The sequence below is a fragment of the Lolium rigidum genome, chromosome 3 (genome assembly GCF_022539505.1).
Source record: "Lolium rigidum isolate FL_2022 chromosome 3, APGP_CSIRO_Lrig_0.1, whole genome shotgun sequence".
Lineage (NCBI taxonomy): Eukaryota > Viridiplantae > Streptophyta > Magnoliopsida > Poales > Poaceae > Lolium > Lolium rigidum.
The window spans coordinates 125,712,674-125,735,371 of record NC_061510.1 but is presented as its reverse complement, the minus strand read 5'-3'; the positions used below and the strand labels follow the sequence as shown (position 1 = coordinate 125,735,371).

The window sequence follows — 22,698 nt, the reverse complement described above, 5'->3', positions numbered from 1 at the left end:
ATTAGGACAAGGTGCGGGCACTATTAGTATACTATGCATGAGACTTGCAACTTGTAAGATATAACTTTCATAACTCATATGCTTTATTACTACCGTTGACAAAATTGTTTCATGTTTTCAAAATAAAAGCTCTAGCACAAATATAGCAATCGATGCTTTCCTCTTTGAAGGACCATTCTTTTTACTTTTATGTTGAGTCAGTTCACCTATCTCTCTCCACCTCAAGAAGCAAACACTTGTGTGAATGTGCATTGATTCCTACATACTTGCATATTGTACTTGTTATATTACTCTATGTTGACAATTATCCATGAGATATACATGTTACAAGTTGAAAGCAACCTCTCGAAACTTAATCTTCCTTTGTGTTGCTTCAATACCTTTACTTTGATTTATTGCTTTATGAGTTAACTCTTATGCAAGACTTATTAATGCTTGTCTTGAAGTACTATTCATGAAAAGTCTTTGCTTTATGATTCACTTGTTTACTCATGTCATTACCATTGTTTTGATCGCTGCATTCACTACATATGTTTACAAATAGTATGATCAAGGTTATGATGGCATGTCACTTCAGAAATTATCTTTGTTATCGTTTTACCTGCTCGGGACGAGCGGAACTAAGCTTGGGGATGCTTGATACGTCTCCGACGTATCGATAATTTCTTATGTTCTATGCCATATTATTGATGATACCTACATGTTTTATGCACACTTTATGTCATATTCGTGCATTTTCTCGGAACTAACCTATTAACAAGATGCCGAAGTGCCGCTTCTTGTTTTCTGCTGTTTTTGGTTTCGTAAATCCTAGTAACGAAATATTCTCGGAATTGGACGAAACAAAGACCCAGGGGCCTATTTCGCCACGAACCTTCCAGAAGACCGAAGAGCATACGAAGTGGGGCCACGAGGTGGCCAAACCACAAGGCGGCGCGGCCAAGGGGGGGCCCGCGCCGCCCTGTGGTGTGGGCCCCTCGTCAGCCCTCCGACTCCGCCCTTCCGCCTACTTAAAGCCTCCGTCGCGAAACCCCTGATGCGAAAAACCACGATACGGAAAACCTTACTGAGACGCCGCCGCCGCCGATCCCATCTCGGGGGATTCTGGAGATCTCCTCCGGCACCCTGCCGGAGAGGGGATTCATCTCCTGGAGGACTCTACACCGCCATGGGCGCCTCCGGAGTGATGAGTGAGTAGTTCACCCCTGGACTATGGGTCCATAGCAGTAGCTAGATGGTTGTCTTCTCCTCATTGTGCTTCATTGTTGGATCTTGTGAGCTGCCTAACATGATCAAGATCATCTATCTGTAATACTCTATGTTGTGTTTGTCGGGATCCGATGGATAGAGAATACCATGTTATGTTAATTATCAAGTTATTACATATGTGTTGTTTATGATCTTGCATGCTCTCCGTTACTAGTAGAGGCTCTGGCCAAGTTTTTGCTTTTAACTCCAAGAGGGAGTATTTATGCTCGATAGTGGGTTCATGCCTCGCATTGACACCTGGGACAAGTGACGTAAAGTTCTAAGGTTGTGCCGTGCTCGTTGCCACTAGGGATAAAACATTGGCGCTATGTCCGAGGATGTAGTTGTTGATTACATTACGCACCATACTTAATGCAATTGTCTCGTTGCTTTGCAACTTAATACCGGAAGGGGTTCGGACGATAACCTGAAGGTGGACTTTTTAGGCATAGATGCAGTTGGATGGCGGTCTATGTACTTTGTCGTAATGCCCAATTAAATCTCACTATACTTATCATGCCATGTATGTGCATTGTTATGCCCTCTCTATTTGTCAATTGCCCGACCGTAATTTGTTCACCCAACATGCTTTTATCTTATGGGAGAGACACCTCTAGTGAACTGTGGACCCCGGTCCATTCTTTAATACCGAAATACAAATCTGCTCGCAATACTTGTTTTACTCGTTTTCTCTCGCAAACAATCATCTTCCACACAATTCGGTTAATCCTTTGTTACAGCAAGCCGGTGAGATTGACAACCTCACTCGTTTCGTTGGGGCAAAGTACTTTGGTTGTGTTGTGCAGGTTCCACGTTGGCGCCGGAATCCCCGGTGTTGCGCCGCACTACATCCCGCCGCCATCAACCTTCAACGTGCTTCTTGGCTCCTCCTGGTTCGATAAACCTTGGTTTCTTTCTGAGGGAAAACTTGCTACTGTGCGCATCATACCTTCCTCTTGGGGTTGCCCAACGAACGTGTGAAATACACGCCATCAGGGCCATAGGGCGGAGAGTCCCCGGGACGGTGGTACGCGATTTACCCAGCTTCGGAACACCTGCTCGAAGACATGGCCTACTGCTGCTTGTCTGGAATTATCTGGGCGCTTTCGCGTTGTTACAATGAGTTGTGGTTGTGCCTCTAGGGCTCCCGGGATCCGGATTATAAAGGCGCACGGATCTAGGGTTTACATGGAGAGTTCTAGCCGGATTACAGGTTGCCTAACTACGGTACAATGTCTTGCTGTGTACGTCAAGGATCCGCCTTCCTTCTACGTCGTACTAGATCCGGGTTCCTCATGGGCCTTCACGGATCCGGCCTCCTCCGAAGGTCGGTTAGTATCCGGCTTCCCGATCCTGGGCTGGACTTCATCCTTCATGATCAACAGCAACTGGGCCGCCCGATGGGCCACATGCCACATCACCGTCTGTGGGCCACCCGGGCTTGCCGGATCTAGGCAATGTCGATGGTACACCCATGAAGTATACCCACAACAGATACTGTGAATTTGGCAACAATCCTTGAAACTTTGGTGAGGTGACCGGCCTTCGCACCAACTTCCATAAGAGAACGGTGGTGCCCATAAGATGCAGTGAGTTGAATCTTGATGAGATCCTTGTGGGCATGCTGGCTACAAGAGCGTTGTTTCCTTTGAGACCTGGGCCTACCGCTTTCGCGTAGGTGATTAAAGAGGGTCGATTTTCAACAACTTGAGATAAATGTGCCGGCAAGCTCCCCACTTCGAATGGCAAGTATGTGACAATGGTCGTGCGGAGTGCCTTGGTTAAATCGGCTATTGCTTCCCAAGCCATCTATACCACCGGGTCCTCTAAAGTTCATCAAGATCGAGTGGACTTTTCTTTGGTCCGCCAAGGACACCGCTACCGGGGCAACATGCAAGGTCAAATGGGAGACGGTGTGCTGGCCTAAGAAGCTTGGAAGGATTGGGGTGCTTCATTTGCAAAAATTTGCAACAACCCTTAAGCTATGATGTCCATGGCTTCAATGGAAGGATCCCAATAAAGATTGGGCGGGCTCCGGGAATCCTTGTAACAGTGATGACATGGAAATCTTCTATGACGCCACTACAATTACACTTGGAAATCGGAGGAAGAGCCATTTTTTGGCATCCTCCTTGGCTTCATGGGAGCAAGCCAATCGACATTACACCCCTCATCTTTGCCTCTCCGAAGAGAAAGTATTGGAAGGTTGCGCAAGCTTTGCATGAAGACACTTGGGTGGGAAAGATTGATTTGGAGCGCACCTTCACCGTCGAGCACCTCACCCAATTCGCTGGCCTTTGGGTTCTAATTGACAATGTGCACCTTGACGAGAACGTGGAGGATGATATCGTATGGAGGCTCATGCCTAGTGGCCAGTACAAGGCTAAGTCGTCTTACGAGGTGCAATTTTGGGATCCACATCTCTTCTAGCATGAACAAGACGGTTTGAAAGGCTTGGGAGTCGCCGAAATTAATTTTTTACATGGCTTGCCAATCAAAATAGAATTTAAAAGACATATCGGTTGGAGAAGCGAGGGTGGCCAAATTGTGAGCTTTGTCCTTTCTGCAAGCAATGTGTGAAATTCGTCAACCATTTATTTGTCAATTGCCCGTTTCACCCTAGGCCTCCTGAGAGTAGTACTTAATCAATAGATTTAGGCAACGTTTTCTTTAAAGACTTATCTTGCTTTCTCTTGCCACTCGTCACCGCTGCGCTGAAGTACGTAGCAATCTAAAACACGATCTAGATCTACTCTAGCGATGAAGCGATCCCTATTTAATCGGCAACAACCCAGATGTCATCATGTAGGACTGTACAGTAGGAGATATTTTCCCGAACGAGCTAGGTTCAGTGAGCCATCGTCAGGATTTTGTTGTATCCGTACGTCCAAATTACTGAGTACTGACCTCTTTATGTATACAAGACATGGCATGGCATGGCATGGCATTACAACTCACCCTGCACTAATCATCACGTCCACTACGCCGCCATGGAGCAACCTGCGTACTACCTCTGCCTCTTATCGGCTCTCATCCTCCCTCTCCTGCTCCTCAGCCTGTTCAGCAAGCGCGGCCGCGGCGATGGCCTGCGTCTGCCGCCCGGGCCGTGGCGGCTTCCGGTCATCGGCAGCCTGCACCACCTTGCCAGCAGCCCGCTCGTGCACCGCGTCATGGCTGACCTCGCGCGCCAGCTGGACGCGCCGCTCATGTACCTCCAGCTCGGCGAGGTCCCCGTGGTGGTGGCCACGTCCCCGGAGGCCGCCCGCGAGATCATGCGGACGCACGACGCCGTCTTCGCCACGCGGCCCTCGAGCGCCACCGTCAAGATCATGGCCGCCGAGGGGCAGGGCCTCGTCTTCGGCCGCTACGGCCCGCTGTGGCGCCAGCTCCGCAGGATCTGCATCCTGGAGCTGCTCAGCGCGCGCCGCGTGCAGTCGTTCCGCCACATCAGGGAGGAGGAGGTGGGCCGCCTCGTGGCCGCCGTCGTGGCCGCGTCGTCGTCCGGCGAGCCCGTCAACGTCAGCGAGCGAATCTCCGTGATCATCACCGACTCCACAATGCGGGCCATGATCGGGGACAGGTTCAAGAAATCGAAGGAGTTCATGGAGACGCTCGAGGTGTCCATCAAACTCGTCTCCGGGTTTAACCTCAGTGATCTCTTCCCGTCGTCGCGGCTCGCCAGATTTATCAGCGGCACGGCCAGGTTGGCCGAGGAGAACCACCGCAAGAGCTTCGAGCTCATGGAGTACGCCATCAAGCAACACCAGGAGAGGAGGGAGCGGGCCACGGTGGAAGGTGAGGACCTGGTCGACGTGCTACTCAGGATACAGAAGGAGGGTGGCCTCGAGGTGCCTCTTACCATGGGAGTTATCAAAGCAGTTATACTTGTAAGTGCATTAGCTTTGTTTTTCTTCATCTTCTTTTCTCGTCTGTTTCAGAATACCTCTCCTACGCGATGCAAATTTTGGAAGTATATATATTTCGCGATAGATTAGACCATCTCGTGCCGACTCCCAAAGGGGCCCTAAAGGTATTTAGGACCCGTCAAACAAAATTTCTGTTTCCAAGTCACGCGTTTCAAAGGCCCTTTCTATCTGCTGCGGCTCAATACGGTGTCCGACGTCCCGAGCCCGTCCCCGCTTCATAGGGGATGCTCTAGGCACACCGAACACAACAAAATACGAGGCGGGGAGTAGAGGGACCGACGCGTCAGCAATACAGAAGTCTAAAATCCCGTCACCTACCTCTCGTCAAGCGGTGTTAATGGCGCCATCTTTCCCAGACGACGCAGTGACGTGTCTCGTTGTGCATGTCCGTGTGGTCATCCGCGCCGGCGTTTATTGCGGTCAAGGCCCCGCTGCCGCTTCGCCCGCCTCCATTGTACAATAAGAGCGCCTCTCCTTCATTCCTCATTCCAATCTCGCCGCTCCAATCTCGCTGCACCCAATCTCTCGCCGCACCTCCCAGCCGCTCCAATCTCGTCGCTCGCAATGTCGTCCTCCCGCAAGAACGTCGCGGCGAACGGCTTCGGCCGCGGCGGCCTCACCGTGATGAAAGCGTGGACGCTGTACCACGCGGGGTATCATGTCCCTGCCGGACATGCGCCTGCCAAGCAGCGACAGCTGGAGGATGGTCGTCAACGGGGTCGGCGTCCCGCCGCCGTCGTAGGGCACGGAGCGCTGGAGGGACGCGGTCAGGAACCGTTGGGCTCGCCTCGGTGCCGAGGAGCGAGCCGATCCGACCTGGGCCCCAACCGGTAACGACGACTGGTGGGTGAACTACTTCCAGGCGCAGCACGACACCGAGATGAACAACACCTATGGCCTCATCGGCCGGAGGAACACCTGGAATAGGGTGGGGCGCCTCTGCTTCTGGGGCGTTCTCGGGCACACCCTCGAGTAAGTCGTCAACGCCATACGGAACGGCGCTCCAAGGCTGGAGATGCCACCCTCGCCGCCACCGTCTCCTTCGCCCGCAGCACGCTGGCAGCCGAGGAGGACGTACTCGTTCTCCTCGAACTCTTCTTCGTCGGGGCAAGTACGATCAGCGCCTTCGTCACACCGCGCCACGCCCTACACCGTGCCGAAGCGCGAGGTGAAGGCCGAGCCGGAGTACGCGACGCCTCCCGTCAATCGGAGGCGCGGCGGCAACAATGTCAGCATCCGCAAACCAGTGCGGCAGCAACACAGCCGCGCCGGCAGCGCCCTCCTCATCCCGAAGCTGGAGATGAAGGAGGAGCAGGACGATGAGGAAGCCGCGAAGGCCGCGCAGCTGGCGGAGTACAAGCGGCAGCCGCGCCTCATCGCCAGCAGTGACGACCCTGACGACTGTCCAGTGTTGCACGCGGCGTTCGCAGCGTCTTTGACCGACAAGGACGCCTGGAGGGGCGACCTCGATGCGGCGATCGCAATGTCCATCCGCGGCACCAGGAAGCCGCTCGTCGACCTCATCGATGACGGCGTGGCTGGGCCAAGCGGCACGGTGAAGGACGAGCCCATCGACGAGCTCGATGAGCGCGGCAAGCAGGACATCGTCGTCGACGACGTGCACAACTTCCACCAGTACTACGGCCCCTCCGGCCACCTCAATATCAGGGTTTAGGTTTAAATTGCATCGAATTTCGTTCAAATCTATGTAATATATAGCAAGTTTGAATGAACTCAACTGTTTTCTATTAAAATTTAAAAATCTCAAATTCTGTTTGGGGAACGCGGCTGGGGAGCGACGTCCCACAAACGCGGCACGAAGAAAACGCGTCCCCCAAACACTAAATTCGGCGTTGTTTGGGGGACGCTTTGGGGGACGCGGCTGGAGATGCTCTTAGTAGTATTATCAATTTGCTCTTGTCAATGTTGAATTTCTTTCTAAATATATGTCGTCAAACAATAATGTTTGGCCAACATAGATTCAATGAGGACAAGTATCTTGAAACAATGTACTAGTAGTTAGCAGAACACAACTGTCTCTTATTTTGAAACAATGTTTTGTTCCCTATATGTTTTGTTCCCTATTATTTTAGGATTGTTTACCATTAAGGGTGACAAATCCTTTAGTGTCAAGAACAATCACCAATTCCTAAGTGCAAATTGACATATTGCAGGATCTATTTAATGGTGGGAGCGAGACATCATCAACCACTCTCCAATGGGCTATGTCGGAGCTCATGAGGTACCCAAATGTGATGAAGAAAGCACAAGCTGAAGTACGCGCTAATCTCAAAGGAAAGCCTAAGGTAACTGAAGATGACTTGGCCAGTCTTAAGTACCTCAAACTCGTCATAAAGGAGACACTGAGACTGCATCCACCCGGCCCATTGCTTGTCCCAAGAGAGGCCATGGAGACTTGCAAAATCCTTGGGTACGATGTACCCAAAGGGACCACAGTGTTGGTCAATGCATGGGCGATTGGCAGGGACCCTAAACACTGGAAAGACCCTGAGGAATTTAAACCAGAGAGGTTTGAGTCTGGCATCGTAGACTTCAAAGGAATAAACTTTGAGTACATACCTTTCGGGTCAGGGAGGAGGATGTGCCCTGGAATGGTATTTGCAGAAGTCAACATGGAGATCATGCTTGCTGCACTTCTATACCACTTCAACTGGGAGATCCCAGGGGGGCGGAAGCCGGATGAGCTGGACATGTCAGAAAAGATGGGCATCACCGTCGGGCGGAAGAATGGCCTATACCTACATGCCAGGGTTTGTGTGCCCCTGGTTTGATTTCACTTGTGTTTTATTCATATGTGATCCAATCATGTACCATTGATCTTCATTGATCTTGATGTGCATTTCTTGAATGCGATGACAATAAAGAAGTACTCATCATATATCATCAGAAACATCATCACCAGGTAAGTATTGAGTTATGTGTGTCATTGTTCAGGTGCTACTACCAGAGAAAGGGTCTCACCAATGTGCGCTTACCCCCTTGCACTACTAGGCTTGGCGCCCGTTGGTGGTTTGGGATCAGTCATGTCTGAATTCCACTGACATACATTCACTTGATAGTGAAAATATCCCTCCAGTGGTTGGTCGTATCGACTATGGACCCGTCAAACGACAACCAACCAGACCTAGCTACCAGGCCACCTAGTCAGACTTCAAGTGATAGGCCTACGCGCTGTCAAATTAAACCTTTAGTGGCATACCTTAGTTAACATGTAACTTCACTAACCTGCAGAGTTATATCAAAAAATGGGGACATTATTAAAGATGATCTGAGGCAATGTTTACTAGCTTCCAAAAGGGAGAGATCCTCTATTTCAACTAAAATTTGGTACAATCATACTACTACCGAAAACAGAAAATGATGTCTAGATTCAGCAATATCGTCCCGTTTGAGTCAATCTGCAACCCACAGAGCATACAAGCTCCAATTGGGACATTCGTTATATCAAATGTTGGACTTGAAAATCCCCAAGACTTCCTCCATTACACCTTTTCAATTTGATCTCATCTTCAGGTCGTGCATTTGGCATGTTTAAAAATAGTTCTACAGGGACAGATTTTTAGGAAACTCCAAATTTCGCCATAATGAGGGATTGTTTATGTAGTTTATGAAACTCTAAATTTTGCCATAATGAGGGATTGTTTATGTAGTTTCTATACAGCAAAGCGTAAAACAAGAAATTATACAATTTTGCAACTACTAGTAGGTTAGTACCAATAAATATAATAAAGTTGCTAATTAATATGGATTTTAACATATTTATGTAATATGAATTCTAATTGTCATATCCACCGTGTTGTTTGATTAGGAAGTTCAAATATTCACATGAGCATTATTAACGACATTGAGAACATAAGAGCATCGGTTCATGGAACTTATAGTACAGTACTACAGTATATGATCATCCTCCTTCACAAGCATGGGCACACTGTCGAACTAAACCACAAAATAAATATTTTATACTCAAAAGGCAGGAGCCTAGTGGCATGCATCATTTATTCCAAATTTAGCATACTGCAAGCAAGCACGTTCCTGAGTGACTGAAATTTCATCTCTTGTTCATCCTTGGTCACAGCTTCACTCGATCTGGAAGTTGAAGTGTGTAAATGCAAAATGATTTGAAAATGGAAGAAGGAAGTAAGAATGAAAATTTTAGGAAATATTTTACCCCAAGCCGCTTCTTAGTTTGTTCAAGCAGAAATTGTGGGTCCAGTCTGGTTTGTGTATAAGCATCGATCTTGTTCACTTCCTGTAACAAATCGACTCCAGTTAAACCTTCTATCCCCTCGGCAAATAATTGCCAAGATATTTATTTGCTTTAGCCAATTTCAGACTTGGCAGAAAAAATGTGAGTAAACTTATAAACATGATGAAAGATATGGCATAATCACATCTCGCGGTGTTCAGAATTACCTCAACGAATTTCTGAAGGTTAGGTCTGCCCTTGGTGATATCGTAGTTCTTGATACCAGAAAAGAATATTTGAAACCTTTCGATGAATGGCACATATGCAATGTCCACCTGTGCAGAGATTAACATCCGTAACAGGACAGCATGTCAACCGCAATTTTTTGAGAAGTTTTTTCCCCAAAGGGTGAAACTGAAGTGTTCCGAGACTGGTGTGACATACCAAACTGAACTGGCCAAGGAAGAAAGGGCCATCTGTGAACTTCCCCAGGGCAGCTTCTATTTTATCCAGCGCAGCAACTAATGGACGAAGACATTACTACACTATGAGTACAAACTGCAGCCTGGAGTATATTTTTAAACGATTCAAAAGTAGAAGCTTTGCTCTTTTACCAGTTTCCTCTGACACATCTCCCTTGGAGGTTATGGATGAGTATGCTGCTTTACTGAACTCATCGGTATACACAAGCAGCTCCTCAGCGAACTGCTTCTTCTCAGGATCCTGCCAATTGATGAATGCAAAAGTTAATACCACTGAGAAATTTATGAACGGCCATCTTACAAGCATCTGACTCATGATGGTTGAATATGCATACATCAGGAAGCAATGCTGGGCCATCGAAGTTGCTGTCGATGTACTTGACCAAATCCAAGCTCTCTCCTTTCACCTGGTTGTTGTGCTCCAGAGAAGGCACCTGCCGAGGAATGAAGGTTCATAAATGTGGATGAAGATTAGAGAAATATTAATGGAAAGCGTCAACTGAAGCAGTGTAACAGATTGTACACGTGAGACAGAAACATACCTTGTTCCCTGGGTAAACCTTCTCCTTGTACCAAGCCGGCCTGTCCGCCAGATCGATCGCGACTATCTTGATCTTGTCCTGCAAACCCTGGACAAGAGAAGCATGCACCAAACAGGATCAGTCAACTTGGGTGCAAAAGAATGGTTCAGTTTTTCTTAGCACATCATCAGCACCAAAAGTATGGATGGCACAGTGTACCTTGTAGTTCCTGGCAATCCAAGCGCGCTGCGCGTACGGGCAGTGGTACGCAACATACAGCCTTCACGAAACAAGATTTAAAAAATAGGAACAGTTTAGCCCTTGATCTGTGTAGAATTGGATAGGCACAAGGTACATCTGAAATGCAATCTCACTTAAATTGTAAGTACCTGGTGGTGCCGTCGAAGAGGGGAGGGGGCTCGGAGGTGGAGGTCAGGATAGGGGGCAGGTTTTCTTTTGGGGAGCTGCAAAAGTTGAAAGATTGAGAAACGATTCGAGTAATTTAACCGAGAATCCGAGGCAATAGATTAATCTGTGCCGGCGGTTTGTCCTGCTTACATGACAGGTGCGGCAGCGGCGGTGGCGGCCATGGCGAGGGTTCGGGGGGAATTCCGGGTGCTAGCGGCGAGGCGGTGGAAATGGCGGTTGGCTGTTCGTCGCGAGCGGCGGATGTTTATACACGGCGATGCCGGGACGGGAGGGGTAACGGAGGTGGAGGCGGGCGTCAGTGGTGACGAGCGGCAAGGGAAAGCGAGAGAACTCATTGGTGAGGTGTTGATGTCGAGCAGTAAAGCTGGAGTCGAACTCGACAGGTCGATTCGGATCGATGATGCTCCATGGATGTGGCCAGCTGCTCCCCCGGCTGTGGGCCGGCCTCACTTGGACGCGAAAGCGGTGCAGGTGCCGTGGGGCTGCTCTCCCGGCCGGCCTTCACCACTTTTCTGGAACGATGCCGATTGTTGCTACTTTGTGCGGGCTGGAGCCGTGGAGCGGCGCACGTCATGCATGCGAGTGCATTCGTCTATAATCGTCCATAGACTGTTTTTTTTTTATTTTCTATGCGAAATTTAATACAGACGCAGACGCTCACACATACGTACATACACTCATCCCTATGAACATACGTACACCGTTTTGAGATTGATGAATTCACTACGAGCGTCTCGCTGTCGATGGAAGTGTCGCCTCCCACTGAAAAATATTCCGTTTCTTAATAAGACACCAAAGTGTTAAATCTGGGATTTAAACTCTAGTAAACTAGGGGTGTCACTGCCCTCCCAACCATCCAACCACAGGTTAGTTCTCATCGCCCAAAGACCGTGGAATAGTGGAAGCAGATGGTACTTACACGAGTTTAAGTTTTATGATAAAATCAAATAGATACATTGTGCAAAAGACTAATGGCTCATTCAATTTAAAGGTGTATTGTAGGATTTGAATCCTATTTTTTTTGATCGGTTAGTTTAAAAAGTTACCCCTTCTGTCCCACCGAAAGTGTCTGAGATTTGTCCAAATTTAGATGTATCTGACAATAAGAGCATATAGATACATTCATATTTTGACAAATCTCCGATATTTTTGGTGGAACGGGGGAGTATATATAATCGTACGAATTTTACAAGGATTCCTTTAGACTCTATTTTGGAGGAAATTTTGCATGTACTCTTTTGCATTTTTGTTTTTGTTTTTCATGTGCTATCAAATACTCTTTGACCTAAGTTTTTTGTAGTTTCTTAATTATATATATGATGGAAGATGGCATGCCACTCTAATCTTGTTGTTTTTCTATTAATATGATCATGTGAATTAAAGAAGCCCTAAGAATGCAAAGTGCAATGAGATTGAAATAATGGGGCTTCATCCATGTATCTTTTTTGTGAAATTGAGAAAGCAAGGGATTAGAGGACACATTGGGAGTTCATCCCGTTGGCAAATGGACAAGGCTAACTCTCAGTAAATCACGGGGGTGGGGGTGTGAAAATCATAGGTCCCATTCTGAATGGTTGTATTTTCGCTTTGGAAAACCAAAACGTAGTCAAACTTTCTATTGTGTGGCTCCTTTTAGGAAAAAGAGCAGTACTAAGTATTCAAAAAACTAGCATCGACTTCAACAAAGTTAGAAACTTTGAACTTTTGAAAATTTCAAAGTTTCAATAAATCATGTTGCATGGGATTTATATATAGGATTTTTCTACACGTATATTTAGAGGTAGGTACCAAACATTTCACATGTACCATCTCAGGGATAGAGAAAATTAGAGCATCGCATTGCATGCATATGCAATAGAAACAAAATTGTTGATTTCATCGAGATACTTACCTAATTTGAAATTTAAAATGGTTTATCTCTTAAACGATGAAAAATTATTCTATGTAAGATCCATTTCCACTACTAAATCCGTCGTGACAATATCTTCGAATTTAGATCACATGTTGACATATTTCGACGATTATTCTTACCGAAAGTTACCAAGTTGCAATGCGTGAGTTACTAAGATAATCATAAATGGTTAACAACTTCACAAGTGTACATCATTTTGAATGTATTTGAAGTAACATGTGGGTTACCGTTTCAAAAAGTTATCTAGGATTGATTTGTAAGAGGCCTTTTCAGAGCTTAAATATGTTGCTATCCCTAATAGGCTCACTGAAGATTCAACATCACAATGTATATTGGTGCTATGAGATTCATGGATCTTGCATCTTTGTGAAATGAAATCCTTATTCCCCACCTTGATAAATTCAATTTGGTAGCCCTACTACGTTTTAGCAGGGATTAAAGCGATCTAGATTCATCTATTGCTTAACCACTAATTCATTATGCGTATATATGTGGCTAAATATAAATTTTATTATAGAGAGTTCAATATTGTTGCATAGTGTCAAAAGGTAGACTTGTGAATGTGAAAGCTAGCATGGTCTCATGGTTGATGGAAGGGTGGTATGTTGGGTTATGGTGCATGGAAAATTTTAAAAAAAATCACTATTTTTTTTTTCGAGAGTAACGGGGGGGACAACTCCCACCGCTTGTTGCATTTCACTCGAAAGTACCCTGGCAGGGTCATGTTCTTACAAACATACAGGTGAAAGTTACAAGGGGGTATACAAAGGAAGAGAAGACAAATAAAGTAGAAAAATTACAAAGTGGTCACAAACAAACAGCTCCACAAAGAAGCTAATCTACAGGAGCACCATGAGATACACCACGTAGGATCCACGCTTGCCGGAAGTGTGCTGACAGGAAGGTAGTGTGGAACCAAATAACTTTCGTCAAGCCATCCGAATGTGGCTATTTGGTTTGCCGCTCTTGTCACAGAAATCCGCTCGCCCTTGAGGGGAAGGAAGCCCGGAAGGAGGGAGAACCACGAAAAAATCACTATTGATAGCACCAATCTACGTGGATAGATATTCGTTGGAGCTCCAAGCATAAAGTGATATAGCGAGGGTTTATTCCCACAAGAATGACTCTAGGGTTTATATCAAACTCTCGGAAAAACAATTAATACTCTTCTTTCCTCTTTAAACAACCTACAAAATACAAATAGTGTTCCTTCTGTCTCCAACACCACCAATTAGTTGTCAAGCACAAGGTTTCGTATTAGAACTGAAAACAAATGTATAAAATGTAGTAAGTAAAGTAAGTAAAGTAAATATATAGCAAGTAAAGTAAGCTAAATGCACTATGAAAGTTAAACTAAATGTTGTGCAAAATTAAAGTGGTATGATGATGGTAGTGATGTAAACTTTATGAAAGAACCAAATACACATATGATAAATGTTTTTTTTGTATTTTCGGATTAATTAAGTGTTGATATTGTAAACATATGTAAATGCAAAGTAAAAGGTGTTTCTTTTGATTAAAAATGGTGTGTGGTTCATGATTTCACTTGCATAATCTCTTATGAACATGGGTGAATCAAAATAGTTTCAAAGAAAACATAATATTGATGTAACTTAATTATGTGTTTGATAAGTATTCATATCGGCATCACGTCCTATGATTGAGATGATGCAACACATCCCATTAATACTCCTCTTGTAAGAGAAAGTTCCACAAACTACATTTAAGATAAATATAGTATTACCTTTGCTTCTATGACATGATGTTGAATATCAAATATGCTACCGCAAAAGATATGAGATCACCATTGTTGGTAACTTGGTAATTGTAACACGTGCATTCATTTATCCCTAGTGAGCTAACAATAGAAAGGTAAAAATTATAGTAGCTTCCTATTTACTGTCCAGTTTCATACTACCATGTTACTCCAACTAATTCACATGTTCCCCCTCTCAAGTACTATCATACTAGTTCAAAACTTCTACTCCCTCCGTTCCTTTCTATAGTGCCTATAGATTTTTGGCACGGAAATTAGCGCAAGAGTATTTTTTACACAAGACCCCCTGGCTGAACGATTTGAGATCAAACTAAAATTAGGGAAATCGATAACTTCCAAACTTACCGCAACAAATCCCACAAATCTGTCTGGTTGACTCTCCATATATGTGCAGCCAGGTTTAATTAAGGAAAGTAAAATATTGCTTCCTAAATCTAAGCAATTCTTGAGGCCATGCATTAGGAATCTTAATTAATTGTTTCCTATTTTGTCTGGATTTTTTTTCATGCATGTCGTGTGGGAGTTGACCGGTGGAGGGGGTAATTGAAAAAAGCCAAGCTACAGCCTTATATTGTGAAACAAATGCCAAAAATCTATAGGCACTATAGAAAGGAACGGATGGAGTAATGAAGAACGGGGTACGTAATATGCATCTACTCATACCTGAAACACAAACTGAAAATTGCACCAATCTCATAAAACCCAAAGATCCACTACAAAGGGGTTACATATGATGACCACAATCATGAGGGTGTCCAACGGTGGCTCCGAGGAGGAGACGGAGGAGAAGGATTGGCCTTACCTGAACATAAGACTGTCAGTGAAATCCACCAGCTTGGCAAGCGCCTCCTCGTCCTCCTGCACCCAGACCTCGTGACGACATTCCTGGTTGGAGAAGTACGCGATGTCGATGTCGATGCATGAGACGACACTCCATAGGTTGGCCTACCTCCGCGATAGAGCGCACGTCTGCACCGCTTGCCAGGACCGAGGTTTCCAAAGGATGGCGAGGAGGAGGCAATCCGGCAGGTTGCTCAACCGGTTCATGCCGCTGGGCTTTCGTCTGCCACCGGCGACCTCCATGGCGTCATGCACACGGCCAGACGTTGCTTAGTTTCATGATGGAGGGAAGGAGAACATTAGGAAGTAGAGGGGGCGTGAGCGACGCGAGGCAATATGGAGGACGCGTGTCGCGGAGAGATTGGGGGCTCGCAAATAGGGTTTTCTAGGCTGCCCTTTTATACTGTTGCGGTAAAAAACGAATGGCTTGGATTCGCTAGAGGCGAGATCTACGGCCAGGAAAATCTGATTTATGTGGGTGGCACATGGGATACATCAATTACATCTTTAGATGGTTATATTATAAGGCACCACCGTCTTTGCAGCAGCAGCACACACACACCACCAAGACAACACCTAAAATCCAGGTTCTCCATAAGTGATGCCTCCAAGAAGGAAACATTGCACATGCGTAGTCGCCCGATCGAGGATCTTAGGTTTTCACCCTGAAGATAGTCTCCACTCTCAAAACAATGCCTTCAACAAGACATTGTCATGCACAATCAACTAAGGGCAGACCTTAGATTTTTACTCTATAAGGTAATACTTTGAACTTCATCAATGATGTCACCCCCAGTTGCATACCGCTACTACGAAACCTGAAACACAAAGCCAATTCCTCATCGCTGCAAAGACTCAAACCACCATTACTAGTCCTCAATTACGGTCTTCCATGACATTCTCCGCCTCTGACTTCAACACGGACCAACATGTCTCCTGATGGAAATAGATAGCAGAGCTTCGCGCCACTCCCTACATAACCAAATGGTCGGGAAAAGACATGAGTGTGTAGGAACGAATCCCATCCGATCCAACTATCTCCAGGCATACGGCGCACTAGGGGGAATTCACTAGCGGAGCCTTCCAAAACTCGACACTCCCACCAGATCTCGGAGGAAAGTCATCAAGCGGATCTTCATCTTGGCGCGAGAGGAACCCTAGGACCGCCGCTTTTATTCAAGCCGTGCCCCAAAGCATCCGGCCATCAATGTACGCCTGATCCATCGGCAAAAGCCGGCATATCAAGGATGACTCTGGCCACCACACCCGCACGGCAACAAACGGTATTGTGTCGGAGTAGATCGACGACCACATAGGGAAGTGACGGCCATGGCGGGGGCGCAACAGCCGCAACCCTTTGGCCCACGGACCCAGACAGCCGCTGCCCGCGCCGCCGTTCACCGCGCCCCATGCCGCCTCTCGACCACCGCTTCTCGCGGCCACGCCGGATTCGGCGCCAAGTCTAGCGTCTCCCATCTACTCCACCTCTCCGCGCGAAGAGGAGAACCATGAGGACGCCATCCTCACCCTCGCGGCCTTCGGCGTCCAGGGCGTCGCCACCAGTGCCGCCAGCGGCGGCCAAGGAGCTCTGGTGATCTGGTTTTTAGGTGGAAGAGTCGATTGTCCCGGAGCGGCACGCGCGTGCAACCCAGGAGCGTGGTTAGCCTCTAGATGTATAGAAATGGAGATGTCTCACATCATGTGAGTCAGAGTAAAATAACTTTAAAATGACTCCACCCCTGATTATAGAGTTCAATATTGTTGCATAGTGTCAAAAGGTAAATTATGAATCGGTCTCACGGTAGATGGAAGGGCGGTATAGCTCATAAAGGGCAAAAATAAATCTGCACTCATATGCTTTTTTTTCTTCTGAGAATGGTCAAATAGCGGCAATATAGCTACACTCTTTCATGAAAAATATTTCAGAAGAATCGTGTATTTAAATTTTATTTCCACTACTATGAACCTGAGTGCGTGCTGTGAACGATTATACTTCGGAGACTCTCCATGTCGATGCAATGTTTTGGAATGGAATAAGATAGTAAATTATTATCGTATGATATGCAGGCTACAACATGGCGTCGTTCATTAGGAAGGAAACATATACTACAACTCTTTGCTATGACAATCAAGCCAACTCATGATGAGACTTGAGCCTTCGTCTATTCAGAAGCCATCATTCCCTGGCATCGACTCCCGTTATTCTTGGCAGATGGCAACATCTCCAATTCTTAAGCAATCTGAAAGCCCACAGCAAGAAGACAGTGTCAAACAATATTATAGACAAATCTGCGATATCTATTTTTGGAAGTACAAAACGTAAAAAAAAAAACAGGACAAGATCTTAGACTTTGATTAGGAAAAATGTATTTGCCTTGAGATGCCTCTTCGCACAATCAAGCAATATTAGCGGTTGGTTTTTGGTCTGCTTATATGCTTCAATCTTGTTCATCTCCTCGATGAATTTGTCAAGGTTGGGCCTGCCTTTGGTGATCTCGTAGTTCCTGACGTGAGAATAGTATATCTGAAGCCTCTCCAAAACCGTCACGTACGCAATATCCGCCTACAAATTTGCGATCGAATTGAAGCAATTATTTACTACACACTTTCCTGTGGAATTAAAACTAAACACATTGGATGGAGTAGATTAGCATACCAAGCTAAGTTGGCCAAGGAAGAACGGGCCGTCACTGAACTTGGACAGGGCAGCTTCAATCTTGTCAAGAGCAGCAACTGACAAACAAAATATAAGCTTGATCAGTATCAGTTAATCCAACGCGATATTCCTCTGATCTAGAAAACTGCAACTCCTTCCCTTCACAATTAGCTTGCGTTGTCAAACTTTATAAAGTTTAGCTAAATATTTAGAAAAAATATATCAACATATGCAATATAACATCTATAATATTAGAATTGACGTGAACTATAGTTTTATATTATATACCTTTGGTATTATGGATGTTGATTTTTTTCTATATTACTTATCAAACTTGATAAAGTTTGATTTCGACTAAACCTAGAATGCTAAGTAAGTAAAAAACGGAGGGAATAGCTAGCCAGCTGTTCTTACCGGCCTCATCTGACATGTCTACTCTGGAGATCAAGGGCGCGTAGAGTGCTTTGGTAAACGCGTCAGCATACGCAATCAGCTCATCAGCAAACTCCCTTTTAGCAGGGTCCTGGCAAAGTGGCCATCGACACATCCAAAGACTGTAAGAAGACTGAAACATTAACCGAAATAACTGTTCCTGATGGTGAACGGTCGTTGGGTTTATGTTTTCCCTTCTTACTTGAGGAAGCAGTGCCGGGCCCTGGAAATTGCTGTCGATGTACCTGATCAAATCTAAGCTTTCTCCCGTGACTTTGCCATTGTGCTCCAGGGAAGGGACCTATCCAAAACGTCAACGGCGAAGTGTAAAAATTGTCAACGGAGAGCACGGATTGGAGGTAGCGCGTGAGAATAGGAAGGAACTGGATGAACAGATGATGGATGAACTGGAGTCCGTTCTTTACCGTGCCCTGTGGATGGTAGACCTTGTCCTTGTACCAGGCAGGTTTGTCCTCCAGATTAATGGCGACTAGCTTGATCTCGTCCTGCAAACCCTGCACAAAAAATAAGGAAGCATGTTTCAGGTATTTCTTTCAGGTAAACAACGACAGGTTCAGCGATGATAGATGGGACGAGTGGGGAACTGGGATCGGCAAGTAGCTAGGTATACTGATTAGTACCTTGCAGTTCCGAGTAACCCAAGCGCGCTGAGCAAATGGGCAGATGTAACAAATATAGAGCCTTCACATCGCAAAGAAATAGATTGATCAATCGATGGTTAGTAAAGTAGCTCATGAATTGAATCCCAAATCCCAATGGAAATGCTGAAATGAAGATTACTAGTAGTAGTAGCGAGTAGCAGGTAGTTACCTGGTGGTGCCATCGAAGAGGGGAGGGAGCTCGGAGACGGCGCCCAGTGCAGGCGGGAGCACTTCTTTAGTGAAGCTGCAACACACACCAGTTCCAACCGCCTCAATAATCCATGTAGTACTAAAACGATGTACAGAGGTGTCTACCTAATCAAAGTAATCACTCACCTCCTGGATGGTGCTGCAGCTGCGGCCATTCCGGCGTAATTAGCTAGGACAGGGATGTGACAAGAGGCGCTGGTTATAACTCTGAGTGATCTGAACATCTGATGCGTTGCGGTGGTGACCGACGAGCGAGTTGTCCCGAGTATTTATGCGTCAGCGTCGCAGAGAGATGGGAGAAGTTGGCGAGTGGATCGAAAATGGTGAATGGAACCTGGGTACGCGCGCACCCATTTACGAAAAGTTCAAAAAAATGCTATTCAAAAGTTTCCAAAAAATGTCAAGTAAATTTTTGCATGTAGATATTATGTTGATACTTACTCGTGTGTGTTTTCACGTAAAAATACCATTGTGTGTGACCTACACAGAAATGACAAAATGCAAATTCCTATTCCTGTGAATAGTACAAATTTCTGTTCACTATTCTCATTTGGACATTTTGTCATTTTTATGTAGGACACACACAATAGTATTTTTTCGTGAAAACTCACACAAGTAAGTATCAACATAATATGTACATGCAAAATTTTACTTCATATATTTTTGAAACTTTTAAATAGCATTTTTTTTGAACTTTTCATAAACGGGTGCGCGCGTACCCATGTTCCATTCGTCCGGGTCGGCGAGTGGATCCATTAATTTATCTTAGATGATGGAAGGTCTCTGCTTCGGGCTAATCACTCTACTAGCGCCGATCGGGTCATTCGGTCCCAATCGAGCTAGTTCGGTTAGACTTTTGACGTCTGCTTCTACCCGATGTTGACGGGGTGACGTAACTGATTGGGTCATATATGATCTTCAGCAGCAGCCCGGCTGCTGCAGGTGGTATAGAATGATTGTTCTCAGTGTTGTCACTTTATGACGTAACTGATTGGATCATCTTTCACACGCAAAGCTGATTGTAGTGGAACTTTTGCTCCTTGCCATAGTTCCATTTTTATTTCAAAGAACGAATAAATTGAGCGGAAAACAGGGTTTTTTTTAGGAATAGTTGTTAACTTGTTATGGAGAGGGAGCACCTGGTGCTCAGTCGATTTATGGTATCTGAACTTTTTTAACCTCATGGACCATTGTGGTGTACTGTCTGAATATTTACTTTGCACAGTGTGGATATTTTTCTCAGTTACAACTCATGTGCAATTGAAAAAGAAAAAAAGTTGTGACCCACATGCAACTCATAGGTTACATGGATCACAACACAAATCGAATGGCTAAGGAGGCCACTACAATTTAATTCAATCTCTGAGTGAAAACGAGTCGTCAAGATGACGGACTCAGCTTCACTGACTTGCTGAACCTAAGTCACCGAGGCTAAGTCACCCATCTCAGTCTTTCAGTTTAGATCCAATGGACTAGATCGATCAAGATTCACACTAAAAAAATTCAAACTTCTGAGAAAAAATTGAAAAAAAAACGTATATATCATACATGTTCAGTAAATTGAAAATTATGAATCTTGAATCGAAAGGCTATTTAATCACAAATCGCTAATCCAAATAAATTGAAAATTACTCAGAATATGAAACTGAACATGTACGATATATAGGATTTTTTTTCAATTTTTCCTGAGAAGTTTGAATTTTTAGTGTGAATCTCGATTGATCTGGTCCATTGGATCTAAACTGAAGGGTTGAGATGGGTGACTTAGGTTCAGCAAGTCACTAAAGCTGAGTCCCAAGATGACCTCGGATGCAAAGTTCTCAATATGAAAAAATTCGCCTATTCAAGACGAATAACTTTTCTTTATAGAGTCACCTCGACCCGAATGTGTTTTTAACCTCAAAAAGGAATCGGATGGTCATACCAGATTATAGGAATGAAAGATTCGAACCTGCCCATCCATATTGGAATGTGAATCCAAGCATGACTCTTGCATGAAAACTCCACTTGACACTTATTATACGTAAAGGTCACGGACGATTAAAAAATGACAAACAATCACAAACTCAATCTACATACCATTTCTCTTGCCTTAGTTTTATGCTTCCCATTCTTCGGCGTTCTTTGAGTTGGAGAGCATCGAGACCACGGGGTCCTAGGGACGTGTGGACGAATCCAGGGAAGCCCGTAGAGGTTGTATGTCCAAACAGGGTCCCTCCTAGGCGTGTGGAATTTAGGTCTTCAAAAATATTTGTTGGATTGTCTTGTGTGTATCACACTTCCACGAGCCTCCCCGTGTCATGTCATGCGGATCATCTGCGACCAGGTAACATGCTACTGCTCTAGCTCTCCACCTAGATAAATTGATCTCAGGTTGTCGTGTATGAAAAAATTACACAATGCAAGTGGTGGTTGTCTCATCTATTTTGTTGGGTCTCACTATGCCTCCTCCTAGCCACTCCATTTATTTGGTTTGCCTTCTTTCTCTTCTTTCTCCTCTATTTCTCACATTTATTCTCCTAGGGTCACACTTTTCACCTGAAGCAGCCGGCTCTTCTACATGCCACGCCATAGATGTGCAAGCCTACACTTACTTCTACCCTAAGTAATTACTATTGTGGACCTACGGGGAGGATTGGTCATTACCTTAGCATGGGCACCAGCCGATACTTCGCGTACCACTCATAAAAGTGGCATTGTAGAATCACAGCCACATCTACTAGGCCAAATTTGCTTTCTTCAACTCACATTTAGATTTTCTACATGTTGCTAACATATTTCATGGCCTGAATAATGGTACAAGCCGATTTTCTAAAGAAGATTGTGGGGTAGCAATAGCATGACATTCATTGTGTCACTCCATGATGGATGACTACTGAAATGAACCAGAACATTCTTGATACCCTATCTATGTGACAATGTCATGGAATTTAGTGAAACTTAATTACTCACCTGACGAGAACTCTAATGAACGTAAATCAACTTAGAAAAGGACAAGTCAGATCTAATCTCTTCTACACTTAATGATATTAGTCGATGGTAGCTTCTTTTTCACCATGAAGGGTAACTGTTACTCCATGACGATGACTATTATACTGAAATGGAAAAAGACATTGTTGATATCCTATATGTGTGACGTTTGTCGATGGTAGCTTCTTTTTCACCATGGAGGGAACCCTGGAGTCTCCACCTATGGTTCGCACCAACTTGAGGTGGGATAACACTGTCGTGGTCTCCAAATCTTTTGTTTGATTCCTCGCCAAAAAACCATAGGGTGAATACTCCCGCGTCTATGCACACACGGAATTAGGGTGTTAATTGCGTGAACATACTAGGGAGTATCATTTAGACTGCTCATAGTGAAAGTAACTATAGTAGTAATATGCAACTATATGC

At 45.2% G+C, this 22,698-nt stretch overlaps 3 protein-coding genes across 3 annotated transcripts; 1 reads left to right on the top strand and 2 right to left on the bottom strand.

Annotated features, from left to right (window-relative positions):
• The first annotated feature begins 4,238 nt into the window (after positions 1 to 4,238).
• On the top strand, positions 4,239 to 7,997 carry LOC124702283 (desmethyl-deoxy-podophyllotoxin synthase-like). Its single transcript, XM_047234407.1, has 2 exons — positions 4,239 to 5,135; positions 7,349 to 7,997. The coding sequence occupies exons 1-2, from the start codon at positions 4,239 to 4,241 to the stop codon at positions 7,964 to 7,966; spliced, it is 1,515 nt and encodes a 504-aa protein (XP_047090363.1). The 3' UTR covers positions 7,967 to 7,997.
• A 997-nt stretch (positions 7,998 to 8,994) lies between these two features.
• LOC124702284 (protein IN2-1 homolog B) lies at positions 8,995 to 11,178 on the bottom strand. The gene is made up of 10 exons (XM_047234408.1): positions 10,943 to 11,178; positions 10,774 to 10,848; positions 10,604 to 10,664; positions 10,406 to 10,492; positions 10,199 to 10,297; positions 9,996 to 10,104; positions 9,826 to 9,902; positions 9,609 to 9,716; positions 9,364 to 9,444; positions 8,995 to 9,281 (listed from the first exon to the last, which is right to left on the bottom strand). The coding sequence occupies exons 1-10, from the start codon at positions 11,146 to 11,148 to the stop codon at positions 9,273 to 9,275; spliced, it is 912 nt and encodes a 303-aa protein (XP_047090364.1). The 5' UTR covers positions 11,149 to 11,178; the 3' UTR covers positions 8,995 to 9,272.
• Positions 11,179 to 17,363: 6,185 nt separating this feature from the next.
• LOC124698184 (protein IN2-1 homolog A-like) lies at positions 17,364 to 19,530 on the bottom strand. The gene is made up of 9 exons (XM_047230700.1): positions 19,429 to 19,530; positions 19,262 to 19,336; positions 19,072 to 19,132; positions 18,856 to 18,945; positions 18,633 to 18,731; positions 18,413 to 18,521; positions 17,999 to 18,075; positions 17,717 to 17,905; positions 17,364 to 17,582 (listed from the first exon to the last, which is right to left on the bottom strand). The coding sequence occupies exons 1-9, from the start codon at positions 19,524 to 19,526 to the stop codon at positions 17,574 to 17,576; spliced, it is 807 nt and encodes a 268-aa protein (XP_047086656.1). The 5' UTR covers positions 19,527 to 19,530; the 3' UTR covers positions 17,364 to 17,573.
• Between the last annotated feature and the right edge of the window lie 3,168 nt (positions 19,531 to 22,698).

Bases quoted from the DNA above. Each gene is read 5' to 3' on its own strand.
- LOC124702283 (XM_047234407.1), top strand. From the start codon at position 4,239: ATGGAGCAACCTGCGTACTACCTCTGCCTCTTATCGGCTCTCATCCTC. The intron at 5,136-7,348 runs GTAAGTGCATTA...GACATATTGCAG, and splicing joins TTATCAAAGCAGTTATACTT to GATCTATTTAATGGTGGGAG.
- LOC124702284 (XM_047234408.1), bottom strand. From the start codon at position 11,148: ATGAGTTCTCTCGCTTTCCCTTGCCGCTCGTCACCACTGACGCCCGCC. The intron at 10,493-10,603 runs GTACACTGTGCC...TCTCTTGTCCAG, and splicing joins GGATTGCCAGGAACTACAAG to GGTTTGCAGGACAAGATCAA. The intron at 9,445-9,608 runs GTAATTCTGAAC...GATTTGTTACAG, and splicing joins ACCTTCAGAAATTCGTTGAG to GAAGTGAACAAGATCGATGC.
- LOC124698184 (XM_047230700.1), bottom strand. From the start codon at position 19,526: ATGTTCAGATCACTCAGAGTTATAACCAGCGCCTCTTGTCACATCCCT. The intron at 19,337-19,428 runs GTGAGTGATTAC...TGTGTGTTGCAG, and splicing joins GCTGCAGCACCATCCAGGAG to CTTCACTAAAGAAGTGCTCC. The intron at 18,946-19,071 runs GTACTAATCAGT...TTTTTTGTGCAG, and splicing joins GGGTTACTCGGAACTGCAAG to GGTTTGCAGGACGAGATCAA.